General features: G+C 39.4%; 1 protein-coding gene across 1 annotated transcript; it reads right to left on the bottom strand.

Annotated features, from left to right (window-relative positions):
* Nucleotides 1-1,839: 1,839 nt before the first annotated feature.
* LRRC8B (leucine rich repeat containing 8 VRAC subunit B) lies at nt 1,840-25,222 on the bottom strand. The gene is made up of 5 exons (XM_087731165.1): nt 25,045-25,222; nt 10,283-10,337; nt 8,825-8,924; nt 5,980-8,141; nt 1,840-4,952 (listed from the first exon to the last, which is right to left on the bottom strand). The coding sequence occupies exons 4-5, from the start codon at nt 8,113-8,115 to the stop codon at nt 4,680-4,682; spliced, it is 2,409 nt and encodes an 802-aa protein (XP_087587291.1). The 5' UTR covers nt 8,116-8,141; nt 8,825-8,924; nt 10,283-10,337; nt 25,045-25,222; the 3' UTR covers nt 1,840-4,679.
* Nucleotides 25,223-26,158: the final 936 nt, after the last annotated feature.

Raw genomic sequence — 26,158 nt, 5'->3', positions numbered from 1 at the left:
TAGCAAGCAATACTTCCCAATAGCCTTGCTGGGACAAGTAGTAGTAATGATCTCTCAGACATTTCCCCTGTTACTTTGAGCAATTATACCTTTCCCCTCTCTCTGCAAGTAGACCAATTTTCATCCTCCTTTCTCCACTTCTCCAAGTGTTAAATGCGCATGGCTTGCATATCCATAACACCTGAAAGTCTTTTAGCCAGCTCCTGCCAAGCAGAGAGCACACTTGTACAAAATAATAAAAATGGATTCTAAGTGATTAGAGGTAGGACAAAGAGAACAGATACTCACATAAATGAAGGAACATAAGGAAGCAACAAGACAAAGATGTAATGGTTCATTTACTAAACACACTAGACTGGGTTAATGCCCAAACCCTTTCAGATGCCAGTCCAGCCCCAGAGTGGGTTGCAACTGCCCTCTCCATCACCTATGCGTCCTGGCAATGAAGGACTGGGATAAACTCTTCATGTAATGCCAGGATGGAGACTTCTCCAGGCACAGGAATTCCTGAGACATTGCTGTTTCCTACAAGCATATAGGACTGTAGTATTACTGCTGGCTTCTTCCTATCAATTAACTACAATTCTTCCTCTGTTGCCACAGCCTACATTAGCTGTCAACTCCATCATGACAGCAAGTAAACTGCAGTGTCTCTGCATTCGCTCTGGGAAATGCATTACCATGCATTACCCAACAAGGCCAAATAAAGCATGAGAGCTTGCTCAACTCCTGATCTCCAGAAATACCCAAAGTTCCATGAAATCCTTGATATAGACAATCCATCAGATGTCATGCACTGCCTCCTGCTTTCAGGATTTGCACCCATGTATTTGCTAGTAGAATTCTTCAGTTGGTCCTATATCGTTCTTTATAATCCCAGTATTTATTGGGGTGGAAAGGGAAGAGGGAAAGAGTCACTTCGTAGAAGTGATTACAATGAACTTCAGGTCACGTTCTTGAAGATGGAAAGTCTACATAACAAGGAAGTTTGTTAACATGATGTAAATCTACTAGATAAAAAAATTAAATCATTAGAACTACAATAAATTGCCATGAAAACAAAATACATGGATCTGTAGAGGCATGGAACAACAGCTTTAAGAATAATCATCTGCCTTATATTACTAACACTACCACCTTGAAACAGGTAAACTGCACGTCATTTTTTACTAGTTATTTCATTTAATCTCCAAGAAGAAATGGCCACAGTTCTGTAAAACTTGCTAGGAAGGTTCTTATTTTGAAAGATAAGCAGCTAGCACTTGAATACATAATATTCCTTGCATGTTCCACTCCCCCCCCCCCCCCATCTTCAAAACATGGAGCCAAACCCAGGTTCTCACAAAAAGCCATCAGGTATCATGTTGCATTTCAAGAGAAACAAGATCTTTGAGCTAACACAATGTGCAATACTTGAAACACATTCATGATTCACTACAAGGAGCATTATTTTTGGCAATTTAGCTGCGTGACAGCTGTGTGTGCCAAGCTGGGAAGAGAATCATCACCTTCTTGCTTCTCCCAGTACAATTCCAGGCTGCATTTGATATTTACCCAGCTCACAAAAATTCAAGTAGGAGACTTGGAAAAGGTTCTGTAACAACGATCAAGACAGAAGCTTAGTTCTAATCAACACAGGAGCTTCTCTCCTAGCCCAGAGCATGAGAACTGCTTTGATATGGAGCATAATGTTCATTTCCCACTGCTGTTCATTATCTTCACACTTTCCTGGGGAAGATATACCTACTAGCACATGGGTACAGATAGCTGGAAGCAGACTTCTGAGCTCTGCACTGAATGCAACATCTCATATGGAAAATAAAAGAACAGTTCATAGAATTGTAATGCAAAAAAAATTTAATTTTTCAAAAAAATGTTCATGATACGGAAGGTCACAATACAAAGTTCTTAAACACAATACAACACTGAAACAAGTTGAAAAGCCTTTTTTGATTGGAAGTGATTGCTTAATACAAAGACTAGATGCCAACAATACTTTTTGTACAAAGTTTATGACAGTGGATTCGTATATTGATTCCCTGAAAATCCCCTCATTTTGAAGAAATATTGAATATTAAGGTCATGGCTGAAGTGAATTCAAGAAATTCAGAGTTATATTTGTTTCCACCCTCGATTCTAAGCACTAGGATTGGTTTTCACGGTACAAAATGGATAGTAAAGGCACACTGTGGTTTGAAAGCAAGGCTAGAGATTCTAGCCTTTAAACTTTCTGGCTTTTGTGTGGGTGTTTTATAAACACTCAAACATACAGTGAAAAAAATACAACCCTCTTGAGGGGGTGCAGAGTGAAAAAATAAAGTCTGCAAAAAGAAATGTAACGTATTTAACCTATAAAACAGTACTTATATTCTTATGCATTTCTTAGTGTTACCTCAAAGGATTTGAGGTTACACATTTTAGAAATTAAGTACCTTTCCAAAGTTATTTCTGTTATTTCACTCTGGCAGAACTAGCATAAAATACACATTTAAGATTATTGTTCACCTCCATCAGTTTTGTTGATTATGGAAAAGGACAGATGAACTGCTAAAAAGTTGAACTTATTGGCCAAACCAGTTACTTGCTTATTTAACTTTTTCAATACAGCTTTCCAATTTAGAAAAAAGCTTTAAAAATGCTTGCTTAATCTTTTAAAAATTACTAGACTAAGTCTTACATGTCAAATTCTGGCATGAAGTGCTCTTCAATGTTAAGTTATAAAGTCCTGACACACCTGTTGCAATTATTAACAAAACTCTTGCCACAGGGGTGCAAATCATGTACTCTGCTTTAATCACATCTACCACACCTAGTTCTGTTTGTGAACCATGTCAATTCCTATGGAACTGTTATACAACTCAAAATTAGTCGAAAGTAGAGTTCGGAAGAGCTATATATGGACACTATGAAAGACTGTTCCAGCAGCACTGGTCTGCACATCAACACAACTAACCAGTTTACACTAAACATTTCTAGAACTACATAAAAAGTAATAGTTTTACCACATTTTGGTTCCCTGAGAAGAAAAGTGCTCTAACTACAAAGGTCTTTGGAATGCCATCAATAGAGTGAATAAAGATGCACCTCTTGCACTGCTACTGCAGAGGCATCTCCTACTTCCATGTTGATCAGACTTGGGTTTGGCATTTTCATTCAAAGTAAACCTTACTCTCCACAAAAGTGGCACTGGAATGGGAGCAAGGGATGACTAAAAGTAGTCTAGTACTAAAACTGGTTTATCTATAATCATCTGTTATTACCAACTGGAATGCATAGTTAGCACACTTGAACACAAAGTCATTAAGAGCACAGTTTACCTCACCTATTTAACCCATAATTGAGATTGGTTTTGAAAACTTTAATATAATACAAAAAGTTTTCAAATATGTTTTTGGAAAGCATGCTCTTTTTTCCCCAAGGGCATAACTTATACTTTTAGTGAACATGATGAACATCATGAGAGTTAAGACTTCAAATACAATAAAACAGCGCACAGCAGAAGAATGAAGTCAGGAACCATTTTATTTCCATCCAGTTTTGCAAGTATTAAGGATGGCATAAGAGGTCATTCCACCACTATAATTTATGTAATTATTACATCCCTAGAAGAGGCAAAGCTTATAATGCTTCCTGGTTTTCCCTCCCAAGTGCTTATAAGGTGTGTGATTATTTGGTTTGTTTTAATTGTGTCTTTCTGTCCCTATCTAATACAAACCCCCTTCATCCTCTCCCCAGCCACCAAAATACAGTAACTGGGTGTGGAGAAGCAGCACTGAGGCAGTCAGTAATGAGAAGTTATAAAAATGTTAAACAGTAACATACACTACACTAACACCTGGGATGCTCACAACATACAGAAGACAACTATGCAACTATATTGTGTTCCGTTTGCCATCATTATCTATGAAGATCAGTACTGTAAGATTTGTTGTCTAGTACATGCGCACAACGGTTACTCCAGATTCTTCTGATTCCTCTCAATTTCTAGGCAACAATTCATTTTGTGTTTACTATTTAAGACAAAATACTGAAACTAGTTTCACATATTATTGTCCAACTGGTTTTAATAGCAAGATTCAAGTGGCATCTTCCACAATTATAGAATTAATGCTCAGTACTTGTCAAAAGCTTTAAAAATTAAGGTACATTGAAAAATTACTTTCAGTATACCCCATGCAATTGAACTGCTCAAGTAGTTTAAACTTTAAACTCTTAATTTAACATATTCTAAGTTAGTGAAGAGTTCATATTTAGAAACTAATTCGAGACAGTTCTTAGACCTCATATGGCAGGAGATGAAGCTGTTTAAAATTATCACTATTCAACAGAAAAAATTCCCATAGGAAAAAAAGTATATACACTCTCACTATAGCCAGGCAATCAATTCTTCCATTTCAATACTATCATAAACATTTAACTGAATTATTTCAACCAGTAGAACCCAACCAACAATTCATATTTCAGATTTTTCAAACATATGATTACCTGTTAAAGGCTGTGTTTTTTGTTCAAATCTAAATAAATTTTTCTTTTCCAATACAATCAACTCAGTTCAATGCATTTAAGTTTAAGACTGATTTGTAAGCTGTTATCTCTCCTACACTTCACCTATACAGATCTTTAGAGAGATATTAAGCAAAAGGCTTTAGAATGCAATGATGCAGAGTTTCATTTTAAACTTAGCACTTATCTGAGCATGTCTGCAAACGCTCTCGTACACGAGATGGAAGTGTTTTTAACAACCTTTCTTCTACAATTAGACTATTCCGCTTCAAGAACTGACATTCTTCCAGTTCAGCAGGAAGTGATTCCAGATAGTTTCCAATGAGCTCTAATTGAACAAGATTCAGTAGCTGACCCACACAAGGGGACAAATTCATCAGACTGTTATTTCCCAGAAGAAGAAACTGCAGCTTTTTGCACTGAAATAATCCATCAGGCAGCATTTCAATCTAGATAAAGGAAAGAAAAGAACAAAAATAACATACATTAGAAGTTGTTAGCCTACATGCAGCTGCATGTTTTGACATTCCCCGGTTTTATTTTAGGGCAAAAAAACCTCTTAAGTTTATGGAAGGATAAGGAAAGGGAAGATTGTAATGCTTCTAACATTATGCAATAAAGTGCTTGAGAACACCACAATGTTTTTATATACCTGTTTTGTTATGAAGATGCTTAGCTGCTGGCAGAAGTCAAGACATAAGCATGGCAGGGGGGAGTGTATACATGTGTGCATGCACAGAAGTGCATACAAACATGTGCAGGTGGCAGGGGAGATAAATAAGCTATTGTCTCCTAAGAATCACTTAATGAAGAACAAGCACAAATTGTGGAGAGACATTAGCAGCTCCTGTGTTGTGAAGCCTGTACAAGCAGTTATCTGTGCAGTACAGTAGTAACTTAGTCCTAGTCCACACTACTGACATATAACATTCAAAACCAACCTCACCAGTGAAAACAATTATAAACCTCATTAAAAGCAGTCTTAAGCCACAAGCCTGGACCCCACACAGACAGTTTAGCACTGCTGATGAAGTTACCAGCTATTATTATTTCCCTCTTCCCAATCAGGCAGCTTGAGCTGCTCATCAGCTAGCTGTTGATTCAGTACAGCTTTCAGTTTGACATTTTAAAGGTAAAAATTTAACACTGTTCACTTCCATTAAAATACTACATAGGATAGACAGCTGCAGGGAAAGGGAAGATACATTTCTGCAGTCATCCTAACCTATACTGTCTCTGGATCAGAGCCCTTAAGCTGCTACAGACCAGGCTAGTACTTACTCAGTCTTACACAAGCTTTGATGACACCGAAGTTTTAGTAATTAAACAAGCACCACCCCTTTTTTCAGCTTTACTGGGTTTACTTTAATCATGAACACCACAGCATTTTGAACCAGAGCCGGTTCCAGAAGAAATGGTAGGTTAAGTCAATATTTGATTTTTTTTTTTTAAGTAGTAATTCAAAGTTCTACTTACATGGTTTTTTGTCAAAGCCAAGTACTGCAGATTGGTCAGATAACCGATTTCTTCAGGGAGGGAGGTTAGCTTATTATAGCTAAGATCCAAATAGTGTAATTTTTTACAAAGAAATAGCTGCAATGGAACATTTTTGATATTATTATAATTTAGATACAATTGTTCCAGGTTTGATAACGCACCAATCTGCACTGGGACATATGAAATACTGTTGTGCCACAATTTTAAGCAAGAAAGGTTCTTAAGATGTTGAAAACTAATTATTTCTTCCACTGTTCTGAGATTATTTTCTTTTAAGTCAATTTCATGCAAATTGTTTAGGGTAAAAATGGAATGGGGAATGCGCTCTAAATCACAGCAGATTAATTCCAAGGTTCTCAGGTTTATCAGCTTCTTCAGGTTATTTAGCACTATCAGTTTATTTCCCTCATTATTGATAGACAAGTGTTGTAAAGAAGGCAGAAGATCTGTAACCACTTGAGGTATACGGGAAAGGTTGTTTTTTAAGTGAATTGATCTCAGATTTTTTAGCCCCTGAAAGCTTTCGTTGTATATGGAGTTGTGATGATCTAGCATGAAATATCCTGTTAAGCACAATTCCTGTAGGTTTTTTAGATGAAAGACCCAAAACGGAATTCTTCCCATCTCACTAGATTTCAGGCGCAATGTTTTCAGATTTTCTTCTAGAAAGCTGACTGCTGGGTAATCCATAGTTAGTGATGAATGATAAACATTCAGTTCTTTGAGATTGACTAGCTGGGTCACAGCTGAAGGAAGTTTGGCTTCAGGAATAAGTTCCAGGCTGAGGACTTCTATTTCTGTCAGTTCAAAGACACTGTCTGGAAGACCATTTAACATGAAAAGGTGAAGCTCAATCTTGTCTTGGGAATTTCTTACTAGTTTGTTTTTCAGTTTTTCCACTGACCATTCATTGTTAAGATTTATCTGTTTCAGTTTGTTTTCACTCAAATCAGACAGGAATATTGAGAATCGCTGGGAATAAAGAGGATCATACTGATCTGCCAAGTGGAGAATAAATGCAAAGTCATTCTTTACATCAGGTATGTCACTGTAGTTACTTTTCTCTCTCAGCTTCTCAAAGGAATATTGCTTAAGTGAACTTCTTAACATCCACCACAAACTATAAGTACAAGTTAAGCCATAGAAGATCACTAAAACAACATAAAATGAAGCCAAAACTTTAAAAATTTCTGCTAGCGAATAAACACACTGGTACCTTTTGTAGCCTGTAAAGGCTTGAACATTCACTACACAATCAATTTCAAGTGTAATAAATGATAAATAGTAGGGGACATAAATTATTATTATTACAAATACAATGACTTTCACTATAATCTGTTTCATATACACTGTATATATGACATCCTTCTCTTCAACGTGTACTCTGAATTTCTTCACTTTTTCAAATATAGCTTTAGCTTGTTCCCCTTCTTTTTTGTCAAGAACACTTGAGGAATTTTCTCTTCCAGTTGTTTCCAAGCCAGGTTGCGAATATGGCAGGGACTGTCTGCTGGCCCCTAAATCTACTGAACTCCCAGGTGATGAAATCACTGCTTTTGATTTGGCTATTGGCAACTTCCTCACAGACTGCTCGGCAACTGTTTCTGAGAGGGCACGCGTTGTCCATGGAGAATCAAAGCACTTCTGAAGAATGGCTACAAAGTGCTCAAGCCTGGAACTTGTACTAGGGTAGTAGAGCCAGAAATTACTGCAAGCTGCAAAAATAAAGGTGTGCAGAAGCACTAGGTATGGAAAAAATTTGGCAAACCAGTGAAGCTGTCTCTCATAACATACTGCATCAATATAGGAATACTGCTGCCGATGAAGATCATTCTGGATTTTAAGCGGGATGATTATCTGTGCTGTAGAGCTCGCCGACATGTTAAGATTGGCTTTAACTAAATCCCAAGGCACGGCACAATGATTGTCAAATTCTAGCTTGCAAGGAAGACAACACAATACTCTGGTTTGAGTAAGCTGGAGAGCCCCAGCGAGCACAGCAACTAGCAGCATTATCATGGTGAGGTAATACCAGAAGACATCCCACCATGGTTTTAGTATGTGGTAGGATGACTGGGCATCTGCTAAGTATTTGAGTTCTGTTAGCGTGATCATGACTTTCACCTGTGAGAGAACAGCAGCTGGTAGAGGAAAAAAGAAAAAGACATCCTTAGAGAATTGTTAAAAACAATTTATCTCACAATTGAACACTTGAAGCTTATCACTGTTTTCACAGTTTTAAATGTGTAACATTTGGCCTAGCATCCAGAGCATAGCAAAGGGATCCAAGAACTCCTGGCACCTAACCCTAGCCATCATCTTATTTATTTTAAGGAAAATTACTTGGAATGCAAAAATTTGAAGAGTGCAACTAGTATCAGAGATTAGGAGAAAGTATATTTTGACCAAATATTTGGGCACTGTCCGAGTAGAAGGAATAATGAGGTATAAGTTCAAGTGCCTGATATATTACTAGCAGTCCTTCACTACTGTCCTAAACTTATGTAGCAGAAGTGATTTCTCATTTATGAAGACTTCTGAAATCAGAGCAATGTATCAACATAGTGGCTCTTGTAATTTAGAATTTTCTACTAGATTAAATCATTCTACCCAATTAAATAATAAAGAATACATAAAAATTCTCAAAAGAACAGTTTTGCATTACATATTCTTATATATAATTCCCCATCTTCTCCCACCAAGGAAATTAAGCATACTGATAGAATAAAAATGAAGCTAACACAACTTGTTATTGTCCAATATTGTCATATATATAAAAATGGCACACTTAACCCCCAGCAGCATAGGTTTGATTCATACTTACTTTACTAATTAAAGAGAATAAGATACACAGCACTGCTCAGTCAGGAGGTCTACACCTTTTAAAATTCCTTGGACATGCCATCTTTACATTTGTCTTCATTCTGGATGGAGAAAACATCAAATATACTTTATTTTTAATGGCTTCACCTAAATAAAGAGCAAACATTTCAGCTTTCATTAGAACTGCTGCCTTATCGCAGACATCAGGATCCATTAAGCTCTGCATTGCTACAGCTACATGAAATGGAATAGAACATACTCAGACATGATCATGTAGAATGTGAAGTCAAAGTTTTGCACAGCCACATCAACACAAAAAACAGGAAACTGCCTACAGCTAGCCCTATTTCAACTGGGAAGTAATTCTTTTTTGCCAAATAACTATGTAAAAATAAATTACGCAACATTCTTCAAGAAGTAGAATTCAGTCATAATTTTGATATACCAAGGTTTGGCAGAAAGGCAAGTTTCTCAAAAACAGAGGCATGTATTTTACATCCTGAAACAAATTAATAAACTATCCAGTGTCAATGGCAATACCACAGACATTACCGGCTTTGGAGAAAATTTACTATAAAGTTTAATCAGTACAGATACAAAGCAATGGGGATGTTCTGTATTTTACTTAATCATAAAATAGTTTAGGTTGGAAAAGACTCTTAAGATCATCAAGTCCAACTGTTACCCTAGCGCTGCCAAGTCTACCACTAAACCACATCCCTAAGCACCACATCTACCTGTCTTTTAATACCTCCCGGGATGGGGACTCAACCACTTCCCTGGGCAGCCTGTTCCAGTGCTTGACAGCCCTTTCAGGGAAGAAACTTTTCCTAATATCCAACCTAAACCTCCCCCAGAGCAACTTGAGGCCATTTCCTCTTGCCCTATTGCTTGTTACTTGGGAGAAGAGACCGACCCCCACCTTGCTACAACCTCCTTTCAGGTAGTTGTAGAGAGCAATAAGGTCCCCCCTCAGCCTCCTCTTCTCCAGACTAAACAACCCCAGCTCCCTCAGCCGCTCCTCACAAGACTTGTGCTCTAGACCCTTCACCAGCTTCATTGCCCTTCTCTGGGCACACTCCAGCACCTCAATGTCCTTCTTGTAGTGAGGGGCCCAAAATTGAACGCCGTATTCAAGGTGCAGCCTCGCCAGTGCCAAGTACAGGGGGACGATCACTCCCCTAGTCCTGCTGGCCACACTATTTCTGATACAAGCCAGGATGCTACTGGCCTTCTTGGCTACCTGGGCACACTGCTGGCTCATATTCATAATATATTGTACTGGACATTTCAATTCCAAACAGAGCTGACAAGCTGTTATAAAAAAACCCAAACAGCTGAACTAAGGCAGAACTTTGTTCTTACTCCACATTCACATTTGAAGGGAGAAGAGTGGCTGAAAATAAGTTAACCCTTCTTGCACTGACAAGACTACTTTTAATAGAACGTAGAAACTTACCAGGCCCACTCAAGGGAAAGCAGCTGAAGAAAGACAGGATGGTTATAGTACAGTCCTGGAAAGAAAATAAATTGTCATCAGATCATGAAATATTGGGACTCCGATAACTGTAGTAGAACAACAGCTCATTACTCCTTCCACAGCAGTGTTTTAAAGATCCAAAATTTAATGAGCAAAAGATCATTTAAGAAGAGCAAAAGAATAATTTAAGATGTGTCCCCCCCATCAAATTATTTACTTGGTCACCATCCAAATGTTGCTTTTCCTAAAGTAGAAAAAGTAATGGCCCTTGTCATTGTCCCCTTTTAAGCACTAAAAGCCATTTAAGCTCAACAGTTTTGGCATTTACATAAAGTTACTAGTCCTGCAGCTGAGATGCTCTAACCATAGCTAAGGAATAGCAATTTCTTCAGTCACTCCAGCTCAACTTGCAAAAAATACATTAGTAAATACCTTTAAAATGAGTTCTTTTGGTATAAATCTTTGGGGTTTGAATATAAATTCCTAGGTGTAAAAGCACAAAGAGGTATAAACCCATACAAACGAAGGCTTTCATTCTGCAAAGAATATCTGGATCGTGTCTCAACTTAAGCCAAACATGCTTGATTTGGATGTAGACAGAAAAGTCAATCGTGTTTTTTCATTTCCAATGTAGAATTAAAACCAGTCAATTCTTCTCACTTGAGCTTTGTTACAAAAATGAAAGACTTGGGACCCCTGTTAAAGTTGTAAAGAACATGCTAAGAGATAAATAGCTTGAATGATTCAACAAAGTAAGAGCAAAAGGTATAAATAGCATATTTTTAACAAAAAAAACCATTTAAAAGTCAAAATGATCACTGAACTGGCTGAGAGTTTAAAACGGTATGAAAGGTCTAATTAGCAAGAAGATGGGAACAATTCTTTTCCTGACAAACATGTGAACCTCATCAGGGACTTGGGCAGATACTAACATTTTAAAATGTTGTTTTATATAACTAAGTGCTTATTAGACAAAGTTACAAGCAACACAATTTAATAATGCACCTATGTACTTTGCACTTTTATACAAAGAACACCACTCTCCTGGTAACGGACCTATTTTGGGGAATAAGCAAGGCTCTTGTTGAGTATAAGGGACAGAATTCAGAGTACAATAAAACAGTTAACACTTTGATAAAGTACTTTCTCCAAAAGTTATAGAAAGAAAAACAGAAAATGGAACTGAAGCCAATTCTATTAAAAACATATTGGTATACTTGAGAATATGCATAACCCATTACACCTTCTTCAAGCAATGCCATAATGCTCAAACAAAAAGTGGTTTGTTTTTATACAGATTGAGAACTCAAAGTGAGACTGACCCATGTAATTTTGTAAGGTCTGTTTCTATAAAATGCTTTCTTTGTCACCTCCCTGCCTGGAACTGGAAAGTCGTTAGTCCTCATCACATATGCCAGAAAAAAGGCTACATTCTTGCTGTGGTTTTAGAACACTTTCTAGCAGAAAGCAAGCGTCACAATATTAAATATTTAAATACTTGAACTCTGGTCTTGTTAATGACTACTTTTTGAAACCTTCCAGTGAAGCATGCGCATTCGTTACAATTCTGTGTATATGAAATAAAGCTTCCTATTAGAGAAGTACACAGTATATACAAGTGTAATACGAACATGTGAATTATTAATGATAGTTCTGCTAAAGACAGTTTTCTTTCAAATCCTATCTGTATGCCAAGTGACTAATCAAATGGAATAATGCTGAACTGTAATGGGTTTGATAAATCTCATCTCCAGCAGCTTTCAACCAATATCAAAGCCATAAAAGCTTTTCAAAGTGGCCTAATTCAATTGGCAATCTTTCTTAGAAGACAAAAGACAGAAGTTTACCCCCAGGCTAAGTGATGACTTCAGGAGAGTTACCCCAGACCAGTACTGGGACACAGGCCAGAAAAATAAAGATCAGCAATATCTAGGCAATTTTTAGTTACTTCAAGACTTACAAATCTGATCAGTAGAAACATATCCAGAATACAAATAAAAAGCTATAATTTTGAAAAATATTATCTATAAATATCAGACAGCCCCCACCCTCCCCTGCTGCCAAAAGGTTACTTAACATTGCATTACTCTGTCATTTGGTCACAGCTTACATAATTTTAGGCACATTTAGTTAGGGATGGCTCTGCAGCAAAATAAGTGCCTTGCTTGTTCTCCCCAAAGGATAATGGGCTACAAAAAGCCAATACCTGACAGGAGGTTTTGTTTTATTTTTAAGGCTACACTGGTTTTGTTGATGGTTGAAGTATTCAACTGGTGTTTCTGACACACTAAGTTAACCAAAATAGATTTATACAAATAAGGCATACCTTGACAGGTATTCCAGTAGCCCCTCTATCTTGCTTTTTTCCCCCCCTCTCCCTCAGAGAAACACAGCCATCAAGTTTTCAGCCAGTCTCTTTAGAGTCATATGATATTCCAACAGCATGATATTCTTCTCAACTGAGATAAGGAGATGCTGACATACTAAAGTAAATGTGTCTGTTTTATCAATTTTCTATCAAACTTGCTTCCTGAACTGCAGAACCAACTTAGCTTCTAGCTAGTTTAAGCGTATCACTTTTTCTTCCAAAGTTTTGCATCCAAAAAATTAAGTTCAATAATAAACTAAACATGCAATCAATTTTGCTAACAGGCAGTTTTGAGACTCTCCTATGGGATCCCTAGTACTTGCTTATGGTCTCACATGCACGGCCTGAACCTCCACTCACAAATAAGCCCTCATGAATATTCCCAAAGGAAAAAAAAGTAACAAACTTTACCCCCCCCCCCCCCATACACTCATCATCCAAACCATATCTTTCCTGGCTATGAATTCCCCTTCTATTGGCATGCTACCCTTTCCTTTTTCAAGTGTTCCCTAAAGAACAAAAAGCCAGGTACTGGAAGAGTTCTGGGGCAGGTCTGACTTTATAAAGAACTATACTGTCATACATACTCTTAGCAGATACGTTCAGATGACTGCCTCTCCCTTTTTTAAGCGTCCTATTGACAAGCAATAGACTACTCAATTCAAGCACTACATTTGATATATGATCTTTCAGCCATGGTACTTGATGATACACGAGTGGTACTTTGACCACTTGTGTGCACATGCAGATTCAGTTGTAGGATCTTTTCAATGGGGATTGTATTTTTGGATCTGTATTCCACTGAATGCAGAACAACATGCAAACAAGATTAGAGAAAGCTTCTTTCCAGTTCCTTCTGAAGAAGGTCACAGGTGATAATTAAACATGTAGAAGTGATTATCCTTTTGTATTTAAAATAAATCCAAAGACATTCCCATACTCTACAATAACCAGCATATTCCTCAAACACAGGATGTTCAAGACTACACTAACATTGTTACAAGTTTTCCACATCAACCTTTCAAACAAAGACCTAAAGTCCTTCCAAACAAATCAAAGACCATAATTACAACTACAGACAGACAATCTCAGCCATCTGTGTCTGGATTAACTAGAGGCCTTGCCTTTCTTAAACACTCCTGCTCTCAAGACAGTACTGCTGAACATGAGATGTGGAACAGTAATAGCGAAGTCATATGCTGTTTAAGAAGCAGTCCTTGCTCTCTGGAGTTACTTGACCCTAATTCTCAATAGAGGATGGGAGGAAGAAACCAAGTCAACTATTTGGAGGGTTAAACTCTGTAATGAAGTTGTATTACAAGATACATATTTAAAAGGTATGTTAAATGTGCTTTTTATTTCATACTAGTCTAGCCTGGAGAGCAATTTAAAATACAAATTCATATTCAGACATACATACTTTGACTGGTAAAAGCACTTTCTCCAACCCTCTCCTCAAGTTAAGTGCAAGGTGCTAAGGATTGTGTTCTAGCTAAAACAGAAGGTCACAATGTATGCTGCTAGAAAGGCCTGTACTAGCAAGAAAAATATTCAGTTTAAACCCAAGTTTAAGGCCAAATAGACAGTAGGTGAGACAAGCAGTTTACACAAAAAACAGTGCAAAACAAAATGAAGAAAAACTGAAAGTAGGTACAAGTATGTTTCAGAGTTAAACAGGCAAGCAATGTAATGGTAAAAAAACTAAAGTAAAATGAAAGGAAGACCAGATTTGTTTTGCACATAATTGCATCTCTTTGAAAGCAAGCTCTCTACATTCTGGGCAAATATCACTTCACTCACAGTCATGGTGCTTTCTAAGATCCCTACCAAACCAAACAGAATCCAGACTGAATCAAATCTGAACGCTTCTAGTAAGCAATAGTTTGTACAGCTTCAGTGTCCCAGCACTATTTTCACACTCAGAGATGCATTTAAAAAGAAAAAAATATATAGATTAAGATTATATCAGGTGATGATAGAAGTATGACACAGGAAGGACTAACTACACAGACAAGTATTATAGTGCTGGGGTCTCCTCTTTCCTTGAGGACACATTAAGATAAACCTGCAGCCAAGCTGTAGTAGCTTTGCCAGACCATGGATTTATTTCCAGCTTGTGTTCTCATCCTTTTAGTTCTTTTTAACTACAAATATAAATATATTAACTTAAACTTAAAAGATGTATTAGCATTTAAAATACTGATTACAATAAATATCGAAACAAGAACCTGTTTAGAAGAGTGCGCTTTGTATTGGTTATACAAAAAATCCAAAGAGTAAATTCACTTGGAGACATATTTTGTTTCACCCTAATATTTAACTAATACTTTAACTTATATAATTTGTATTCTCACTGGAAACTCTAGCACTCTTTTTAGAAAGCAGATTTTTTTTATTTGCTCCATTAATTTACATTTCTTCAAACAGTTGTATATTTCACATATTCCACTTTAAAAAGGAAATTATAAATAGAAAAATACTGCCAAAACTCCACATTGGTATTACCCACTAAAAAATAGCTCTATCATGAGTCTGCTTGGCAATTCCTAAAGAAACATAGCAAAACACATTAACAGATTAAAAATAAGTGGAAAAGGCTTTTAAAAAAGAAAAGAGCGTAAGAAACTGTAGCAGTTCTGATTGGAAGACCATGGCATTTTGAGGTGTTAGTGATCCACTCTGGCTAGTTAACAGGCCCAGGCCTGTGCTGTGCAGATCTCTTGGCTGCAGGATAAATTTAGTCAGCTCATAACAGAGTAGTCTGCAGGCAGCTCCTACTTGGTACCTGCATGCCCTTGTCTTTATCAAGAAGTGCAGCAAGAAGCTCTCCTGTGAATGTCTTTCCTGGTTGACAGTAGAAATGATGCACAGAGTTGTTTTCTTGTAAGAAAATTCTATAACAGCTTGAATGATCAAAATGAGGTAACCTTTTCTACAGGCAGGGTCTGCACGCTGTGCTGCACAAGGATTGAAGGCTCATTTGATGCGGCACAACTCATGTTCCCAGCTTCTAAAGGGATGTAATATTATCTACGCTATTCTCTTTCTTTATAGTGTCAAATCCAATAAAAAGCATTTTAAATGATGCTGTACAGAGTTTGAGTACCTTTCATACCAAGATCAGCATGGACTAACACCTTTTGGGGCAAAACACAAACCATATAGATTGTCTTCCAGATGGTCACTTCTGAAATTCTCATGAAATAAAAACAGGGGCCCAAAAAAACTGAAACAAAGAACAAGTCCCAAATGTCTGTTACATGGCACCATACAGTCTGATCAGATCTCATTCATTTTCAGCACAAAGACATTAGTATTTAAAGTGAAGCACTATCTTCCGTCAGCCTCCTTTCCCCTTTTTTTGGCCCTGTAACACTTTCAAGGAAACAAAAACTTCAGTATTGAATAAAAAGTAGAAGGGCATGCATTCCCACTACTTCTAAAGTACTTATACACTTCTAAGAAGCCAAAGAATTGTATTTTTAATCTTAGCATTAGACAGCCCATAATGAAGTACACAATTTAATGCAACAGAAAGTCAGTTTATGTTAAGTCTCAAAAAGGGGACACAGGTACACAAGCAGAATCAGCACCCAAGCAGTACATGAATTTTTTTACAAATAAATTTGAAGCTAAGCACATTCAAAGCATGTATCAGTTACCTCCTCATAAACAAACCTACCTTTTTTTATTAAATGTTAATGGATTTGTGAAATAGGATTGTGAGAGCACCAAAATACTAGACTACATTACCTACAGCAATGTACTCAAACCATCACCATCACCCCAGAGTGGCTCATGCTATCACAGACACAACAAACATACAATCATGAACTTCATATATATTTAAACAAACAAGTCAAGTTAAATATCCATTAGTTTTTTCCTTTCAAAAAATATAGTGCTTAAGTTATAGAACTAAAAATTAAATGAGCTTGCCAGACAAAGGAGGTGCATTTCTTTGATAAAGTAAATGGTTTTCTAAATAAGCCGAGTGTAAGAGATTGAATATAGGTTACAGAAAATAACTTGCAGAGTGATTCCATACTATATCAGCTAAGATAAAGCTGGTAATTTCACAAAAGTTACAAGGCAATTCACAGAAAAGGAGACAGGTCACAGGCCGTGCTGAACAAAGAAAAGGTGAGATAAAAATAAGATTTAACACTTAAAGGGACTGCAGCAATACGAATGTGTAAAAAATGCTCAAGCATGCAAACAACAGGGTTTTTTGCTCTAACTTTTGAATCATTTGTTGGAAGAAACCAAAAGAAGAGAGGGAAAACCCTACCTGGACTAATCCTTTGTAGGAGAAATGTGCCACCAATGATGCAGCCCTAAGAGCAGCAAAGGCTCTCTTCCACTAATACCCAAGAAATTACTTGTAGCAGACAGGGGCACCATCCCTGTACAAACCTAACCTGGATGTCTAAAGAGCATTATCAGCCCATTTAGGAAAAGCCAACAAAACCAGAATCAGAACTGCGAGACTAACAATGCTCAGAGGAATGGTGACTCTTAAGAGAGTAGACTAAAGGAAGTGGGCTTTCTAGCATAAGAAAAAGAGGAATGAGAATATACTGGGGGTGGAGAGGAGGGGATAGAACAGCATGGGAAATGCATCTGCCTTCTCAGGACGGAAGTACATACTCCGTCTGTGCTCAGCTACTGCTTCTTCAAACCAGCGTGGGAGGAGGCAACCCTCTCCAGAGAGGACTGCAGGCATGCCATGCAGTCAAACATTCCAGCCCAAACATGCCATGGAAGGTATCAGGTAAGTGGCACAGATTACACTCTCAAATGATACCTAAAAGAACAGGCCTATTTTGTTGTTCCCCCACTCCCCAATCAGGCTTTAAAATCAGTACAGCAATGCTGAAGACAGAAATAGTACACCAATACTACAAACAGTGCTGACTTCCAAGTTCCAAAGAAACCTTAGAGCAAGTTTGGGCATTAAGTATGAAAAGTCTCCTTGGGTCTTCACCCATTCTTTCCTAAGCAAGGAAGATTACACCAAAAGCAATCTCAAAAAGTCTAGACTGGGACTGATGCCTGTGTCATGCTGTACCTTTTACAGCTCTCCCAGAAACCATCTTACACAACAGTACATCAAGTCCTTCATGCCAGTACTAGCATAGCTAACACAGTCAGACACCTTCCAAGTGCATGAAATTAGATTTTCAAGCTCACTTACAATGCCTTTGTATTCTCATAACTACATTCTTGGGTCTCTCTCATGCCAAGAAATATGAATACATAACCATAAGACAATAGTATCAGCAGCATCCCTCCAGCATTTTGAAGGAACCCTCAATGGTATCTATTTCATTCTGCATACCAAGATAAGTACTACAATAGAAAATTAATTTTTATCCCCTTAGTTTCCAGAAGCCAGACAGATACGCACGATGTCCATTCATTGTGCTGCTATGCTTGGGACATCAGAAAGCAAAGCTGAGGAAGATAACACTAGAGAATATTCACGACTTAAATACTACAAGGTTTCTCTACTAGCAGCTTCTTTAATTATAGTATAGTTTATCTTCAGTCTTCAAGAGCAGTAAAAGTACAAGAGAGCCAGCAGTGTAAAACAGTTACAATTATTTAACAAAAGACCATCTTTCCTTGGGAAAAGGCAGGGAATTGGTCATACATGCTCTTCCATTTTCAGTGTACTTTTCAATAAAGTTATAAATGGCCAGAGACCCTTGAAATAGCCAAGACAACTCCCGTAACCTCACTGGAAACAAGTCTGAAATAAGAAAATATTCTCGGAAGGAGGACCCTTGGAGTTTGTCCACATACTTCAACTAGCTCTGAATTAATTTCTCAAGTACCACCAGAAGTGCTGCTGTCACAGCAGAACACAGAGTGGACTACAAATCCTACTTAAGAAGTCAGGTAAGCATTTGGGTCAGTTCTGTAGTCCACAGGATATCATGCTGCCATAACTAGGCTGTCAACATAATTCATTATATGGTAATGTAATACCATACATACTGATGTATTAACTAAAGCATGTTCATATTCTGATTTGATACTTCTAGATACAGGTCCTATAAGGACTTCAACAGAGCTGCATTTAGACAAAGACAGAAGGGGCCAACATTCTTCATACCATAGGAAGTCCTGCTAGTTTTGCAGAGAGCAGAATACTGAAATCCAGTGGTTTTAGATATTCAGAACGTCCATTCTACATTATTTTCCTAGCTCAAATACTGCTTTCCAATACAATAACCATACCCAACCCAGTTAACAGGGATGTTTACCTCTGACTAGCTGAATAGCTCTATGCAAGTCATTTTATTTCTCTCTGCCTCAAATTCCTCAACTGTAAAGATCATGGTAGTGTTTCTCCCATTCTTCACCAATTATTTCTATGATGAACATTATACAGTAATAACACTTAACTTCTTACTAGGTAATCAGAGATTCTATTCTGGATTGTACTACAGGTTCTGTTAGGTTCTGAGAGCTGGAAGCACACGTGCTATTACTTTCCCTAATAGCAGTCAGACAGTTATCACCTTTGCCTAATCTCAGAAATATAAATTTGTATTTATACTCCTTATTCTAGCTAGAATAGTTTTGATGTTTCTAAAAAACGAACAGTTGTCTAATACAAGTTAAAATTCCAACATTTGGCCTAAAAAGGAAACTGATGTTTTTTCAATATTTATAGACTGCCAAGACCAAACAGTGTCTTATCAGGATAACTGATGTTAATAACAAACAGAAACATCAAGTGAGGTCACAAATCAAAAATATATAACAAATACATTCTGTCTCTGCAAGATAATTATTACCACGCACAAATATAGCTATAAGATTTAAGAACAGTCAAAAAACAGTGTTTTGGGGTTAAGTTTTCCTGACACTGCTTAAGTTTCACAAAGAACTTTCCAGAAGGGAACATTATTACTTCCACAGACCACAGAGAAGAATTTAACTGCATCTAGGAAAATATAATTATCAGGGCAGCAATACAGAAACACATCTGATTTCACTCTATTAGTTCTGACATTGGAAAGCTGATTCAGATCTTCAGCAGTGGCTTGTATCTCTTCTCAGAAGCAGCAGCTTTTTGTCTTGTTTAGTAGGAAAGACAGTTACTTTTGAAAGCCAACCTGACAAGTTGAAACACTTGGTTCTAGATGTTCAGTCTAAACATCCAAAATAAAATAATGAGAATAGATAAGTTTCCAATTTACATCTGATTCAAACTCACTCTTTGTATACAAACTCTCCTGATACCCATCTTGTTGTCTTTTTAAAGAATTTCCCCACCCCAAAGTAAAAAAAGAAAAATTTGTGAAACTCTGCAGTCAAACTCACCCAAAATGGAAATGGAATAGGTTTTACTAACCCTCCAGCAGGGAGCATGCTGTCCGCACAATCACCCCAATCTTTTAAGTATCTTCCTGTTCACATTACTCTACATTACGTATTTATTAATTGGACAAAGCACCCAGCTACATCATCTTTTCCTTTAATAAAAGGAAAGGACTGAAGGACAAATTCCACATTGCACATACCGCGTAATAGTGTATGTACAAATTACATACTAACACCTAAACACAACTCTACAGTTTGAGAATTGCGCATACGCATGTGATCACAAGAGCTAAAAGCAGGGTTATGCTTATCAGAAGCATCTCCTAGAACAATGCAAGTTTCAGAACCACGTAAAAGTGATCAGACTTGAATGCTACAGTAAACCTACAGTAATCCTGCTTTGTTTCCTGAACAAACACAAAGTTAGCTCAGCACCCACGTTCATGCTTTATACTTCCATCAAGCCCAAGTATGCTGTGCAACAGAGTCTTCTACTGTGCAAAATTTCCTTTTTGAGTAGGCTGTCTGAGGAGACCTAACAACTGGCAAGTTTTTTAGATAGCAGTACTACAAGAAAAACACTTTTTGGTATGAAGCCAAGTGTGATAACTTCAAAAACAAGAGTCAAGGTTTTATCATCACCTGAACCAATTAAGAACTTTGAAGCAAAAAAACCTCCAGCCCCATATTTGTAAGAAACTGAATAACAGCTTGAAGCAAAGCAGACACTACTTTTAACAACTCCAGTTCAGTAAAGCACTTGAGTATTGATATATCCCATCTCACTTCAATTAAGCAATGTTTTCATTCTTTCTTGACTTTGAGTCAGTGTCATTGCAAAGTTAGTATTTAAACAACGTTAATGTTTAATAAAAAATGTTTACCTAGAAAACAGTTTTCCTGTACTGCAAAGGCACTGGCAAAGTAATAATCATTTTCACACTTCCATTGGCATGGGTTGGAAGTGATAGTTTATCTTGTTAATAATTTAAACACAGCCTAGAAACAGACAGTTTTTAGTTAAAACTTTTCAAATGCCCTCCTTTCTTCAAATATTTTAGATTTTACAACAAACACACATCAGGATTTTGCTTTCATTCAGATGGAAAAATTAGTTTAAAGGATAAATACCTTAGCATTAGAGTCTAAATTTGCAGTTCTTAAATTCCAGCTCAGTAGACCTTTACATTTGCATGCAAATGAACTTTAGCAACCAGAAAATACCCGAATAAATATTTCACAGCCTGAACTACTCATAGGATACCAGTATTTTCCCCAGAAAACCAAGGCAATAATGTATGGGAAATCAGGGGTTGCATTTCCTGGGGTTTTAAGTGAGACCTTTAAAATCAATGTCACTTTAATTAAGCCTGAGTAAACTACACGACCATAGTTTTGTAGCTGCTCTTCTGCAAAACCGAAACTTTGTTTCCATATTAAACTAAAACCACAACTCAAACTAGTATCTCCCAAACAGACTGTTTATAACAATGTCTTAAGCCCACTAACAATTAGCAGCAACCAAACCAGATTGTGTTACTACCATATTCTTTATTGGTATCACTGGATCCCTCACTGGCAATTTTAATCCCTTCAGTTTCTCACAATCAGCTGAATTCTCAATTTCAGTTTAAGAAACTGCATGCCCTTTTACAGTATCAGAACATACTGAGAAGTTCAGTACTTTTGATGGAAGTGCACTCACGTAATTTAATTCAAGGTGTGTGAAGACACTATTTTGAAACAGAATGGCACCAATGATAATTAAATTGAAGACACTCCCTTACGAGTTTTTTCCACAAGTCCCTTCTGATTGTTGAAAGGCCCTAGAATCCTCTCAGGTGTACATTGGGGAGGGCGTGCCAGTACTGTACCCCAAACCCCATTTGCAACAGCTTGCTCGAGAGCTGCATCATCTGCCTTCTTTCCAATGTACTATACTTTCTAGCAGCGTGGTCTTTTCATATCAGTAAGTTTAAATCAAATAGTTGGGGAAACTGTTCATAAGTATTCTGAAACTTTATTTCAATATTGAACTACAATTCAATTTCGCCTAGCTAGAAAGTAAATCCAGAACTAGTTCGTAGCACACTAACAACTCTTGGGGAAAACAATCACCAAACCCAAGCATAACTACAATAAACTGAAGTCCGCTTACCAAGTCTGGGTACAACTCTAGTTGGAATGTATACACAAGATAGTCCATACAAATAAGCAGTTTAGTGATTAATAACTTCAGACCACATGATTCCTAACAAGCTCTCTGACATTAATGAGGCTGGCTGCCCACATGGTAGTGGTAGGGTTAATAAAATGCAGGCCACAGCCTCTTGGCTACATTTACCAGCTACCACAAAGCACAGTTACAAGTTTGTGATGTGTGGCTCTGAACTCACTCCATACAGGATACCAACACATATTAGACAAGGCATACCACAGCTTGTCACCAGTTAAGAAGAATAAAGCATATTATTTATTAGTTAATTATTAGCAAATTAATAATAGATATATGTTGCTAAACCAATATATAATCTATACCACTTAAACATTAAAATTACAACATATTTAAATATTAGAATATTAATTCCACTTTACATTCCTTGACCTTCTACATGGCTACCCCTGGTGTCTGAACCAAATATCTTCATAACCACAGCACAGGCTTCTAATGTATCTTTAAAAAGAGGAACTGCAAGAGCAACTGGCAGAATAACACTATTTGCAAGGCAACAGCTGAACAGCTGTTATAAGGATGCCTACAGAAAGGCTAAATACAGCCCACAGGTTAGCACACAGAATACAGACAGCAGTGTGAAACATTTAGATAGGCAACACAGAGACCAGTATAAACCACACCTTATCCCCTTAGTCACATAAAATAGCCATTTCTAATCCTAGCTGAGTAAAGCCTTACACCTTTAGCAGCAGATATTGTAAGCTGAAGTAGTATTACTAGTGCCACAGTCTCTCTTGCTACCTGTAGCGTGTCAGGTAGAGCAGGCACAGTAGCAGCTAAAGGAACACAAGATTCCCCCCCCCCCCCCCCCGAAATCCATTATAGAAATATTTCTTTGGCAGTGACATACTGCTTACAGAGTTCATTTTACAATGCTGAAATAGTGATAGATGTTTCTTTAGCATTGTTGGTCCCTCTCTAAAATTTACTCAACATGCTTTCATCAGCTTCAAAGAGCAGCTGCATTAGTACCTTGCAAGAAACAAAAGGCAATTTTCTTTTTCTCCCCATGATAACCCTATTTTCCTGAAAAAGGAAAAAAAATAAGAGTCAGACCAGCAACTCTCTTCTCGCAAGAGTACAAGGGAGTGAGCACGTTAACACCACAAATTTCTAAAAGTTACATGAATCCTACTGAAGCTGAAACTCAGTTACATTATGCTAATGTAAAATTCAGTAGAATGTAAAAATGTAAATATGCTAATGTAAAACTCTGTGATAAACGTTTTGTTATCTAGCTACAAAAGAATGTTTTAAACACCAGGGCAAACCCTTAAGAAAACTTGTACCCTAGCCTAACTATTGGTTCTCTGCTACCATCATTCTCCCTTCTGCTCTCATTTTGTGTCCCTTGCCCCGCTTAGCGCCACAGATACTGAGGAAAAGCACTACTGAGGATAATTCTTCTATTCCCCACACAGTCAGACAAGTTACACAGAGTAAAGAAAACACACGCAACGTACTTAGACAATACATAATAAATTCTGAGTGATATACTATAAGATTTCAATACTTAAGCCTTGTGGGCTTCCCCCCGCCCCATGAATGTTTAAGAACTCAAAGATAGATCAATAAGCCCTGAACTGTTGCCCTCTTTGCTAGGAAGGTACATAAGGAAGAATTCTGAGACACCAGGAAATAATTAATGCCTTACCTTATCACTTCAGCAAACAGACAAGGAAAGCTGGGAGTCAGCAGAACACATAGCTTAAATACTTGAAACTGCAAGTGACAACATAGTTCCTAGCTTATTCTAGTACTACCTCAAAGGTATTGTTTTAAATGGCCACACTAGGTGCCAATTCAAACACAGTTTACGTGATCAGCATAATTAATGGCCATCTTCATATAAAATTAAGCTTTAGGGAAGTCCGCTTTAATCACTCCTACAGAACTGGTTAATTGCAGTATTCACCACAGCCAAATTCTTAATTGAAGCCAGGAAGCTGCCTCAATTTCACCACAGAGCAGATCGGCACAAAGTAAGCCTTATCTCACTAAAACAACTCGGCTAGGATGCAAGTAAAAGCTACCGTGCAAGAAACCCCTTGCTACAAGATCACTGTCTTGCTGGGGATGAGAAACACATAGGCAAGTCAGAGGAAATGAAGAGGACAACAAAGAGAGGACGCTTCTTATGCCACACACAGTACTGTCAGGCCTCAACACCGAGCCTAAGTCTTTGCTCCCGTTCGGAGGAGCCGCGACTGGGCACCCGCCTGCCCTTTGCCCGAGGGCAGGTGCCGCCACCGCCGCCACACCTGGGGCCGAGGGCTGGCTGCTGCCGCCCCGCCGAGCCCGGGGGAGAGGAAGGAAGCCCCAGGCGACCTGTAGGGCCCCGGGTCACTTGAGGACACGTGGAAATATCGGTTACGCAAATCAGAAAACGGTTTTCTTCCGAGCCCCACCCGCCCAGGAGCGGGGCACCGCCAGGCCCCGGGGCAGGCACAGACTCGCTCCCCCCGCCCCGGCCGGTCTGCGGAAAGGCGGGCAGGTGAGCGGCCCCGCTGCCAGGCGCCGCCGAGGGAAGGGGCGGCCGCCGCGCAGGCTCACCGGGCCGCCCGATAGGCAGGCGGGCGGGCAGCCCCCTCCCCTCCCGCAGGCGGAGGGGGCACCTCGGCCCCTCAGGGAGGCGGGAAAACCGGGGGCGGCCCCCGGCAGCGGTGAGGGCCGGTCGCGCGCTGCCCTCGGGAAAGCCCCGCTCCGTCCTGCTCCCCCCCTCCTTCCGCCCGTCCCTCCTTCCCTCCCTCCCACGCCGGGGGAGCGAGCACCTGTCAGCGGCGGCCGCCCCTCGCTTACCTGGCCGCGCCGCCTCCCCTGGCGTAATGGACCGACCGACCGACCGACCGGCCGGCCTCCTGCCGCCGCCACAGCAGCAGCCGCCGCCGCCGCTCAACGGCGTGCCGCCCGCGCGCTCCGTCCGCGAGGGAGCCGGCAGCGCAGCGCGAGGCACCGGCTCCAACCGGCACTTCTCGGATCCGGCCCCGCCCCCGCCCCGCCGCCCTTGTCACGTTACCGGCGGCGCCGGCCAATGGGGCGCGGCCGGCGGAACCGCTGACAGGCCGCGCGGCGGCGGGGGGGGGCGGCTGCGGCGGACAAAAGCGGCCTCACCTGCGGAGGCACCTGACGGGAGGGCGCGGGGTTCTCCGGGCACCGCAGGCCTCGGCCGCGTCCGGGCGCCGGGCCGGGGGAAGGGGTGCGGGTCCCGGAGCGGCCCCGGGGGCGGCTGCGGCGCGGGGGCGAACCCAACCCCCGCGGGGGCGGGCGGGAGGAGCGGGGCTGGTCCAGGTCCAGGCGAGGGGGGCACGGCGGGGGCGGTTCGGGGTTAGGCTCAGGAGGAGCTTACCCCCGCGCTGCACCCGTTCTGCAGCAGTGCCGGTCTCGTCGCTGTGGCCAGGTACAGCCGATGTCCACCCCCCTTTTTGCAAGGGGCAGACAAAAGTCCGCGTTGCTGTGTGGCCAAAGCCTTCTATGGCTCCTCAGTTCCGGCGAAAACCTGGTAACAATATAAAAAAGTTCACAAATATACACAATGTTTAAAAAACAAAATCCATCATAGATCCATTTGACTTTCCTACTCCACCTCCTCCTTCTCCAGCGCGCAGCGCAGCTCCCTCCTGCAAATGTCTGAAGGGGCTGATTCTGTGGGGTAAACGCGTGAAAGCCTGAAAGAAAATTTTGATTCCCACCTAGATTTCTGCAAATAACTGGGACAAATGTGTCTGCCTCCTCTTAGTCATGCAAACAGCTCAATCTACTCAAGTAGTTTTCCTGCAATATTTTCATTCTTAGCAACTCCATGGCAAGCATCTATTCAAAATTCTATTTACAATATGATTACAGTCCTTACACTCTCTCTGCTATAGTAACGTTTACTGTTTGTCCTGTCATCAGTTTCGTGGAAAAAGGGTCT

This window comes from Nipponia nippon, unplaced genomic scaffold (assembly GCF_047370975.1).
Source record: "Nipponia nippon isolate SJK-2023a ecotype South Korea unplaced genomic scaffold, ASM4737097v1 scaffold_5, whole genome shotgun sequence".
NCBI lineage: Eukaryota > Metazoa > Chordata > Aves > Pelecaniformes > Threskiornithidae > Nipponia > Nipponia nippon.
This window is presented reverse-complemented; position numbering and strand designations above follow the sequence as displayed.

Coding starts and splice junctions, on each gene's coding strand:
- LRRC8B (XM_087731165.1), bottom strand. CDS start 8,115: ATGATCACGCTAACAGAACTCAAATACTTAGCAGATGCCCAGTCATCC. Junction 4,953..5,979: donor TGGCTTTGACAAAAAACCAT/GTAAGTAGAACT, acceptor TCCTTTATCTAG/ATTGAAATGCTGCCTGATGG.